The sequence below is a fragment of the Nilaparvata lugens genome, chromosome 1 (assembly GCF_014356525.2).
Source record: "Nilaparvata lugens isolate BPH chromosome 1, ASM1435652v1, whole genome shotgun sequence".
NCBI classification, from domain to species: domain Eukaryota; kingdom Metazoa; phylum Arthropoda; class Insecta; order Hemiptera; family Delphacidae; genus Nilaparvata; species Nilaparvata lugens.
In genome coordinates this window covers 3,774,187-3,785,981 of record NC_052504.1, presented here as the reverse complement: position 1 = coordinate 3,785,981, position 11,795 = coordinate 3,774,187, and the positions used below count along the sequence as shown (strand labels likewise).

Below are 11,795 nucleotides of genomic sequence, written 5' to 3'. Positions count from 1 at the left end.
TATGACAGTGAGTCTGGTAATGACTATTCAGATTAAACATGATTCCACAAGAAAACTATTAACTGGCGGACTTGGCTGACATATAACAGTTGTGAGGCGAAAGTAAAGTTTTTAATTCAAAATTTCAATTCAAGAAGAATATTTCAAAGTATTTGACAAATAGAGCTTATTACTCGGTTCACTATAAACTGGCGGACTTGGCTGACATATAACAGTTGTGATGCTCATTAGTGTCTTGAAGAATATCAGGTAGCTACAATTGAAGAGGCATGAATATTCTTTACATTTAACGTGAGTGGGAGAGCTCCTTGCAAGACCAAGTTTTAAGGATAAAGCATTGGAAACTCACCAACTTGTTGCTTTGATTTCTGCAAATTAATATTTCTGGATAAGTTAATATAAGGAGAGGAAAGTAAATCTAGTAGATGGATAAAGACATAGACTCAACTTGCATAAAATTGCACTCATTAATTGCAATTGATGTTTCAATCTGCTAAGTGCTAAACCTTCATGTCATCCTCGTCAGTACAGAAAAATGTACTGAATTGAAATTTACTCAATTAAGTTACAATAAATGATTAAGCGCACGAGAATCTGACACCAATCACACAAATCTCAATTGCGAAACAAAACAATGTCAATAGAACTATTATACAATTATTTTTCAACGGTGTGCTGTGCGTTCTAATATAATGTGCCTTATAAGTACATGAATTAGCACATCAAGTAACATTTATCTCAGAATTATTTCTTCACAGGCTTTTTCCCCAGTGTGTTTCAGTCTGATATGTCTCTTCAAATCACCTGATTGAGCACATTTGTAGTCACAAAATTCGCAACTAAATGGTTTTTCACCAGTGTGTATTCTTCTCACGTGCGTCTTCAAATTACCTAAAGTAGCACATTTGTAGTCACAAAATTCGCAACTAAATGGTTTTTCACCAGTATGTGTTCTGATATGTTTCTTCAAATTGGCTGAATCAGCACATTTGTAATCACAAAAGTTACAACTAAATGGTTTTTCATATGTATGTGTTCTGAGATGTAATTTCAAGTTTTTTTTCTGACTACATTTATAGTCACAAAATTCGCAACTGAATGGTTTTTCCCCAGTGTGTGTTCTTATGTGCCTCTTCAAATTACCTAAAGTAGCACATTTGTAGTCACAGAAGTTACAACTAAATGGTGTTTCCCCAGTGTGTGTTCTAATGTGGCTCTTCAAAGCAGCAATCCGTGTTGTTTCATAGCTGCAGTCGGCACAGCTGTAGAGCTTGGTCTCTTTGCCAGCCACAGTTGGCTCAGTGCACTTTTCCACTGGAGAGATTGAATGTGCATCCAGTCCACCCACTTCTGTTGCATTGGCAGTGCCGCTGATAGAAGGCCACATCTCTGCTTCACTCTTCACTGCGCCAAAGTCAACTTCTTCTGAAATGTCTTCTCCATCTTGGGAATCTACAAAAATAAACATACAACATTACTTGAGAAAATATACAACAAACTATTCTTGAACTAATGGAAAATACATTTGAATAATTGCAATATATCAGTAATTTCCATCTGTAGACTGGCTGGCTGTATATATGGCTTCATATAAAATGTGCGCAGCTATCCACAGATTGTCAGTATGGTTTAAGGATAAGCATTCCTGACCGGCAATTAGTAAGTACTGGGTTGGATTTGTGGTGGAAAATAGCATGAAGGAGAATATTATAGATTTCAAGCCAGTAAATGAGAGAATATGCGTCCTAAGGGTAAAAACAAAATTCTTCAACCTCTCACTAATAAATGTGCATGCCGAAAGTGAAGATAAAGATGAAGCTGTTAAGGATGAATTCTACTGCAAGCTGGAACAGACATACAATAGCATGCCTTCTAATGATATAAAAATGATTTTGGGAGACATGAACGCAAAAATTGGTAAGGAGATGGTATTCCAGAGAGTGGCAGGATTGCATAGTCTGCATGAAGAGAGCAACGACAATGGAATGCGGGTCCTGGATTTTGCAATGTCAAGAAACATGATAGTTGCCTCAACACAGTTCCCAAGAAAAGAAATTCACAAGTGGACCTGGACATCACCAGACGGCCAGCACCATAATCAGATTGATCATGTCTTGGTGGATAGACGAGCAGCTACAAGCATCACAAACATAAGGAGCTGCAGAGGTGCGGACTGTGATTCTGATCACTATCTGGTGAGAATTGATTTTAGATGCCGAATTCGCAGTAAAGACAATAAAAGGCAGCAGAGGCCACCAAAGCTGAATGTAGATAAACTGAGGGAGGAAGGTGAAAGAAAGAAATATCAAGAGGCACTGGAGAATCTCATTCAATTACCTGTACACGCACAGGAGGAAAATAGAACAACAGAGGAGGAATGGCAGGATCTGAAGAGGGCTATTACCCAGGCAGCAGAGGAGACTATTGGATATAGTACCCAAACAAGACGGGAGAGCTGGTTTGATGATGAGTGTGAGGAGGCCATACAGAAAAGAAACGAGGCCCGGAGACACTATATAGAAAGGCCAACTAGAGCAAAAAAAGCAAACTATGATATTCTTAGAAGAAAGGCTAAAAGTGTGATTAAAAGGAAAAAACGAGAATACTACAACAACAAGGTCACCAAAATTCAACAGGATTTTGAGAAGAAAGACCCCCGAGAGGCATATAAAGGAGTAAACCTGTTCAAGAAAGGATACAAGCCAAAAACAACACTTTGTAAGGATCTGAATGGAAAAATAATTGGAAATAAAGATAGCATAATGGAGCGATGGAGGACCTACTTCAGTCAGTTGCTTAACCCCAACCTAGACCAAAATGTACTGCCAGACCAGAGATTAGAAGTAATTGATGATGAAATAATCATTGAACCACCCACGGTTGATGATGTTGTGAAGGCACTGAAGAAAATAAAGAATAACAGAGCCCCAGGGATAGATGGAATTACAGGAGAATTACTCAAGTATGGAGGAGATCAATTGACAACAAAACTGGCCCATCTCATAAAGTTTGTGTGGGAAACAGAGACCCTCCCTGAAGACTGGCACATGAGCATCATATGCCCCATCTATAAAAAGGGTGATAGACTTGAGCCCAAAAACTACAGAGGTATATCTCTCTTATCAACAGCATATAAAACCTTCACCTCAATAATCAAAGATAAAATAGATGTGTATGCTGAGGGATTACTAGGAGAGTATCAGGCTGGTTTCAGATCAGGCAGGTCAACGACAGATCAGCTCTTTGTTGCCCGACAGTTAGCAGAAAAGTTCTGGGAGTTCAATATAGATGTCTACCACCTATACATAGACTTCAAGCAGGCCTACGACAGCATCGACAGAGAAAAGCTATACTCAACCATGCTTGATCTTGGCATACCAACAAAGCTTGTACGACTTGTCAGAGCAACAATGAAGAAGACCACCTGTCAGGTGAAGATAGATGGGGAAATGACAGATAAGTTTGAGGTGGAACAAGGACTGAAACAAGGAGATGGCCTAGCACCAGTTCTCTTCAACCTTGCACTAGAAAGGGTGATAAGAGGGACTCTGGCAGATACAAGTGGTACATTAATAAACAAGACCCAGCAGATATTAGGGTATGCAGATGACCTGGACCTAGCAGGAAGATCAGTGGCAGCAGTCAAAGAAATGTTCACAAACTTGGAAAATGCAGCTAATGAGATTGGTCTAAAGGTGAATTGTGATAAGACCAAGTTCCTACATCAAAGCAGACGTCAGCACAACAGAAGAGAACAAAACCTATTGGTGGGTGAGTACAGCTTTGAGAACGTGAAAGACTTCACCTACCTGGGAGTTAATATAACAGCGGACAGTGATGAGATGAAAGAAATACAGAAGCGGCTCAATACGGGGAACAAAACATTCTTCTCTATGCTGCAGATATTCAAGTCTAGAAGCGTCCATAGAATATAAAGGCTAGATTATATAAGTCCATAATACGTACAGTGGTCACGTATGGAAGCGAAGTTTGGACATTAACATCAAAGGCAGCAGGCAATTTAGACCGCTGGGAAAGGAAAATGCTGCGTAGAATATATGGACCTGTGTGTGATGAGGGTGTCTGGCGAATAAGAAATAACAACGAATTAGCTGCACTCTATAAGGAGCCACCCCTGTCCATATATGTCAGACTGAAACGTTTAAGATGGGCAGGGCATGTGGAGCGGATGCCTGACACTCGCGCCCCCAGGAAAATATATATGGGACAGCCAGGAGGCAAGAGACGGTGGGGAAGCCAAGACTGAGATGGGCGGATGGTATTTCCAAGGATGCAGCAGAACTCCTTCGCATCAGGAACTGGAGAAGGAAGGCAAGAGATCGTGACGAATGGAGGCGCAGAATTGAGGAGGCCAGGGCTCGATTTGGGCTGTAGCGCCATCGAAGAAGAAGAAGCTTTATAATAGTTAATAAACTTATTTAGTGTCTTATCATGTATTTTATAAATTTGTGATTTATATAATTGAATATATGTAGAATTATTGTGACAATGCAGGAATTTATATTGTAAACGAATAAAACTGCAAATAAATAATTTAAATTTGGAAAAATATTATGTGTAGTTTGCTTTGAATTTTACGAATTTACAATTGAAGAGGCATGAATATTCTTTACATTTAACGAGAGTGGGAGAGCTCCTTGCAAGACCAAGTTTAAAGGATAAAGCATTGGAAACTCACCAACTGTTGCTTTGATTTCTGCAAATAATATTTCTGGATAAGTTAATATGAGGAGAGAAATAAATCTGGCAGATGGATAAAGACATAGACTCAACTTGCATAAAATTGCACTCATTAATCCCAATTAATGTTTGAATCTGCTAAGTGCGAAACCTTTATGTCATCCTCCTCAGTACAGAAAAATGTATTGAATTGAAATTTACTCAATTAATTTACAATAAATGATTAAGCGCACGAGAATCTGACACCAATCACACAAATCTCAATTGCGAAACAAAACAATGTCAATAGAACTATTATACAATTATTTTTCAACGGTGTGCTGTGCGTTCTAATATAATGTGCCTTATAAGTACATGAATTAGCACATCAAGTAACATTTATCTCAGAATTATTTCTTCACAGGCTTTTTCCCCAGTGTGTTTCAGTCTGATATGTCTCTTCAAATCACCTGATTGAGCAGATTTGTAGTCACAAAATTCGCAACTAAATGGTTTTTCACCAGTGTGTATTCTTCTCATGTGCGTCTTCAAATTACCTAAAGTAGCACATTTGTATTCACAAAATTCGCAACTAAATGGTTTTTCACCAGTATGTGTTCTGATATGTTTCTTCAAATTAGCTGAATCAGCACATTTGTAATCACAAAAGTTACAACTAAATGGTTTTTCATATGTATGTGTTCTGAGATGTAATTTCAAGTGATTTTTCTGACTACATTTATAGTCACAAAATTCGCAACTGAATGGTTTTTCCCCAGTGTGTGTTCCTATGTGCCTCTTCAAATTACCTAAAGTAGCACATTTGTAGTCACAGAAATTACAAACTAAATGGTGTTTCCCCAGTGTGTGTTCTAATGTGGCTCTTCAAAGCAGCAATCCGTGTTTCATAGCTGCAGTCGGCACAGCTGTAGAGCTTGGTCTCTTTGCCAGCCACAGTTGGCTCAGTGCACTTTTCCACTGGAGAGATTGAATGTGCATCCAGTCCACCCACTTCTGTTGCATTGGCAGTGCCGCTGATAGAAGGCCACATCTCTGCTTCACTCTTCACTGCGCCAAAGTCAACTTCTTCTGAAATGTCTTCTCCATCTTGGGAATCTACAAAAATAAACATACAACATTACTTGAGAAAATATACAACAAACTATTCTTGAACTAATGGAAAATACATTTGAATAATTGCAATATATCAGTAATTTCCATCTGTAGACTGGCTGGCTGTATATATGGCTTCGTATAAAATGTGCGCAGCTATCCACAGATTGTCAGTATGGTTTAAGGATAAGCATTCCTGACCGGCAATTAGTAAGTACTGGGTTCGATTCCCGGGCTGACAAATACTTTTTGAATAGTAGCGCTCATCGAATTTCCATCTACCTGTTTACCCTGTTGTCAATATTTGCATTAGCAGAAAGAAGTCTTCGTGGTGAATTACAGCATTTAATTTGGATTTCGTTTAATAATAATTATTCTTGAACAGTGTTTCTCAGTTCAATTTGAAAGCTTATTTGATTCAAGTATGTGTTGTTAAATACATTAATTTTTTTGATATGACTAACAAGACACAGTTATATCTTACCTTCTTCTTTGATGAATATTAGATTGTAGCCGGGGATTAAATAATGTTGTTGGCTGAAGTCATTATCGGTTGGAGCGAATGCATTGCTGCAATCTGGCGCTGGTTCTTGGCTGCTATCTACTGCAACTGTCGCCATCTGCAAATATATTCACATCACAACACTGCTCATACACAAACAGTGGTACTTTGATCAAATGAGAGCAGAGTTTGGGAACAATCATTTGATTGCTAAGTCAACATACAAACTCAGAAATTTATAGCTCTGGAAATATGTTGATCGAGTAGATTAGAATAATTATTTTTCTGATCACAAAATATAAATTTTTCCTAATACTACATCACTACACTCCCCACTACAAACTTATTAATCTGACTGCCAATTGTCAAGTGGTTGAAATAGATTGAATAATTAATTCAAATTTGGTGAATGGTATTATTTAATGGTATTATTATTATTATTATTAATGATATTATTTAATGGTGAATAGTATTATTTGAGAAATACAGAAGTACTTATGAAATTGGAACTATGCATGTTTATCATGCATGTCCTGGCGTTTTTAAATAGAATAGCAAAAGAACAGTGCTCGTTAATAGGATGAATTTGTCAATTGATTCGAATCCTGTATTGTTTCCCTGCTTAATGTCAACACTTTCACAAAATGCCACTTTTCTCTCTACTATAAGATCACATGAACCATCCAATTCACCCTGCAATCATAATATCACTTCAAATATCGGGGCACCGAGCTTCGCTCGTTATTTATTGATAAACATAACACAATTCTTAAAATGATTGGGGAAGGACTAACAGGCACAGCCCAAAACTGTTTCTTCCCCAAATTTTGATTTATACACTATAAATGGTCCAAAAAGTAGGTTATGTTCCATTCACTTCAATCAATTCTCAGTCCAAATATTTGAAAACAGAAAAGTTCTAATTTAGATTGTTTACAAACCAAATTGAATAACAAAATAACACCCACTAATCACTTAGAACTGTAAAATAATGATCAACTTTGAATATTATGATATACCATGTCATGTCAACAAATCAGATTATTTTGATCGAGTCTATTAAAATTTCTAGATTTCTCGCGAGATACGGTGAGCTGATTGATTACACAGTTGATCTCCCACACAGGCACACGCATCTTCTATAGACAGAGGACGAAATTATCATCTGTTTTTCCAAGGATGAATTATCCTTTTCATGTTCTTCAGCGAGTTTTCCCAGGGATGATACCTAGTGCAATCGAATTTTTATATCATAAACGTACTATATTCCAAATTTCAAAAGCTGTTTTCGAGATCCAGTCACATACATATAATACAAGGTGCGGCAGAAAGGATGAACGGTTTTCAAAAAAGTAATATGTCGTTACCTATGCATAAAAAACCATTTATTTACAGAACAATATTCACATTATTTTACAATTTTAGAAAATTAATGTTGAAAACAAATCTGACAGATGACGGCCGTTTTCAGCAATGCACTTTACAAGCCGAAGTTGGATGTACTCTTTCTAACATTGCCCTGCCAATTTGTTCGACTTCCTCACGAATTGCTCCCTTTAGTTCTTGAAGTGTACGTGGTTTATGCTGGTAAACACGTGACTTCAGGAAACCCCACAAGAAGTAGTCGCACATGGACAGGTCTGGAGAACGAGGAGACCAATCAATGTCACCAAACCGAGAAATGATGCGACCACGAAAAACAGCCCGAATTGCTTTCATTGAATTTCTTGCTGTGTGAGCAGTCGCCCCGTCCTGCTGAAACCATACTTGCGGATAGGAATACGTTTCCTTCTTAATTCAGGAAGGAAGAATTCAGTGAACATCTGTCTATAACGTTCTGAGGTTACAGTTACAGTGGTCCCGTTTCGTATTCAAAAAAGTATGGACCAATAACAAATAGACTGCTCACAGCACACCAAACTGTCACCTTGGGACTGTGTAATGGTCTCTCATGCATTAATTTTGGATTTTCATCTGACCAATAACGATAGTTCTGCTGATTAACGGTACCATTCAAATGAAAATGTGCTTCATCTGTCGTAAACAAAATGATGTTTTCATTTTGGTCAAATATGGCCTCCATTTCTCAAGCAAAATTCAGTCGCTTTACATAATCGCCAGGATTCAATTGTTGAACCATGGCCATTTTTAGGGATGAAATCCTAGATATTTATGTAAAATACGCCTTATGACGATCACTGATGTTCAGTTCAGCAGAATGTCTCCTAGCAGATCGATTTTAGGACTACGAGTATGGCTTGCCGAACTCTTTCCACATTTTGTGGAGGGCGTACATGCGATGAGCCCCTGGTGGTCGTTTATCATTACTGTTCCTACTGACGAAATGATTTACCCAACGTAAAATGGTGTTACGAGTGGGTAAATTTTCATTTCTCGCAAGATTGAATGACGACGAAACTCGCGCTGAACTGTAATGATACTCTCATTATTACGCACAAAACTGTTGTAAGTAAACACACGATGTTGCACATTCCACGAATCCATGATGCCGATTAAACAATGACTGGAAAAAATGGTATGATCTACCGAACACATGTTCACTTCAGCTGGCCCAATCCGACTACCCAAATCAGAATACTATCTGTTCTAAAAACATCCACCCTTCCTGCCGCACCCAGTATATACATCTAAACATATAAACATGAATTGCTCGTTTAAAAATATGAGATATTGATAGCCAATAACATCAAGAATGATAACAATACCACTCATTGCTATCTCAATAATACACTATCAGATCAATATTAAAACTGCATTTTTACTACCTATTTATTTAAAGTATTGTTCTATATGTCACACTCTTGATTACTTTTGTGTATTATTATTGTCAGTGAAGCTGTAGATGCAATCAAATCAATCATCAAATCAAATTTTTTTTATTTTGCATCAAAACAAATATAGTACAAGTTCCTTCTCTTTAGTAACATACTGTAATTTAAAACTAAAATATATACCGTATAATAAGAAGAAAAGGAAAAAAACAAACATGATTTTCATAGAGCAAAATAAATTACTACTAACAAAAAAGAACAAGTCTTTTGCCCGTTAGTAGGAGCTGACAACACTGCTAATTTTTATCAAAATGTACTTTCACAACGCAGACACACACACTCTCACACATGCATATGGGAATCAATTTGAGCTTTACCATACAATTCAATAATAAATAGTCACAACCAACAACTAATTCTTGATTAAACTATTCATTCCATGGTAATAAAACAAGGCTTAGATTGCTCAAGTATAGATGACATTATGAAGAGAAAAGCAAAAAATGATAAACACTAGCTTTAAAAATAACACACAGACTGTCAACAAGGAAAAATAAATTCCTCACTTAGAAGTAAGACATTAAAACAACAGTATCACAGTACAGACAAAATTGTGAAAAAATTGCAATAATAATAATATCAAATTAAAGACAAGGTTGTATATATAAAAAAAACCCTAATTGATGAGTACACAAAAATACTTAAATTCATCAACACCACTGAGATGGTGTTTAATTATAGACAAAGTCGTAGAACTCATCAATGAGTACAACAAATAAAAAATAAATTAATAAAGGTAAAAAATAAAAGTATTATAGTTCTATAAACATCATTAAATCTTCAAATGACAAACTCAAAAGCCATTTCTTTACTTTCACTTTGAATTGTGTCAAAGAATTGATTCTCCTTATGTCAGTAGGGAGCAAGTTGTAATATTTGCATCCTAAAAATACAAAACTCTTTTTATACCTGGTACAATAAGGCCTTGGTGTTGCTAGCAACTCTCTTGTTCTTTGCCGTGTTACCACTCACCCCATTGGATGAGTTTCAGGCGCAATCCCCATATTTCGGTTCCCACTCATTTTAAAGAACAACGACAGCACCTTGAACACATACATGCTTCTCAAGGGCAGAACTTGCAAGATTTTGAAATAAGGGAACGAGTGAATCCTTCTTTTAACACCACAAATGATGCGTATTATGGCTTTCTGTAGAATTACAACTGGATTATAGTGACAAGCATATGTTGACATCCAGCAAGATAATCCATAATCTAGTTTTGAGTGAAAAAATGCAAAATACATTGACGGAGAATATATCTAGGTAAGAATTGTTGAAGATTATAAATTTCCTAATTAAAAAAGAAGTCTACATTTCAAATTTGTTATGTGATTTGTCCAATTAATCTGTCATCCAAAGTCATACCAGATACTTCAAGGAATTAGCTTGATAAATACTATTACATTTACATGACTCTGCTTGACAATCTATCTCGTGATACTTTAAAGGGACTGAGAATTCAAAAACCGTTGATAGGGAGAAATTAATGAAGTTAGTTTTAGAAGCATTTAACACTATTTTGTTCCCATCAAACCAGAGTCTCAAATTGCTCAAGTCTGACTGTAACATCATTTGTAATTCATTTATACTATTAGCTGAATAGGCATGCAGTATCGTCAGCAAATGATGTTACAGATCCATGAAAATTCAATGAGAATAAGTCATTTATATGGTGCGTACACAAAGAAAGCTGGTTGCCGGCGCCGGAAAACCAGCAGCTTGCTCCCGAGCTTATAAGCGCGGTAAAAGCTTAAGCCGTACATAAAGAAGCTGGTAACAAGCGCGACAAGTCATTTCACTTTGAGCAGTGTCAAGATGTCTTCGTCTAGTGATGATGTGTTTTTGCGGAGAGTATGTTCATTTAAAATTTGTGCAAGGAGGAAATTCGGTGTTCATGTTATAATAGACATAGGAAAAACTTTGGTGAATACCATCACTTGTTTCCGCACTAAAAGGTGACCCACAACGGTTCTACACATAAGAATGGAGAATGGAGTCCATGAGAATGGAAATGAATCCATGAGAATGGAGCTAGCGACTTTCGATTACATATTACAAAACATTGAAGGACGTTTGATTAAAATGTCAAACTGGCATAAACAACCAATAGAACCAGAAGAGCGTCTTGTTCCTATTTTTGAGGTAAGAGTTATCCATATTATAAGGTGGATAACTTGTTCACTTTTGATTTCTGAAGTCTTCTAGGGATGTCAATCCCGAATCCCTGGATCCCGGTCCATTTTCTATACCTAATGATCCCGGGATTTTCAAGCGTCGATCCCGGATTTTCGGGTTTAGAAAACCTGAATTGTGAATCGTATTTTCCAAAACAATTCAATATAGAATTTATTTATGGTCATGACTATGAGTTATTGATATGCGTGCAACTTCTCCCGTTTTCCAATCGCCTTCTTTTGAAAAACTTTGGAAATTAAATCATCTGTATCAACCATCTTTAAAACTACTGCACAGTAAACACTACGCTAACCAACTGCAAGTACAGAGACTGTACTGGAGACTAACTGTACGCACAGTACAGAGACCACTCGCAGACTGAGCCAGTTGCTGGAACCGGCTACATAATGTTCTCTTCATACTTGTTTGCCGGGTGACGCCGGCAGTTCGCGCTTGTTTGCGCTTGTTGAGCC

The 11,795-nt window shown here is 37.1% G+C and overlaps 2 protein-coding genes across 2 annotated transcripts; both read right to left on the bottom strand.

Moving 5' to 3' along the window:
- Positions 1-343: 343 nt before the first annotated feature.
- Positions 344-1,532, bottom strand: LOC120351295 (gastrula zinc finger protein XlCGF17.1-like). Its single transcript, XM_039428008.1, has 2 exons — positions 943-1,532; positions 344-855 (listed from the first exon to the last, which is right to left on the bottom strand). Exons 1-2 carry the CDS (start codon positions 1,466-1,468, stop codon positions 734-736), a joined length of 648 nt encoding a protein of 215 aa, XP_039283942.1. The 5' UTR covers positions 1,469-1,532; the 3' UTR covers positions 344-733.
- Positions 1,533-5,012: 3,480 nt separating this feature from the next.
- On the bottom strand, positions 5,013-6,521 carry LOC120351300. Its single transcript, XM_039428016.1, has 2 exons — positions 6,278-6,521; positions 5,013-5,796 (listed from the first exon to the last, which is right to left on the bottom strand). Exons 1-2 carry the CDS (start codon positions 6,411-6,413, stop codon positions 5,519-5,521), a joined length of 414 nt encoding a protein of 137 aa, XP_039283950.1. The 5' UTR covers positions 6,414-6,521; the 3' UTR covers positions 5,013-5,518.
- Between the last annotated feature and the right edge of the window lie 5,274 nt (positions 6,522-11,795).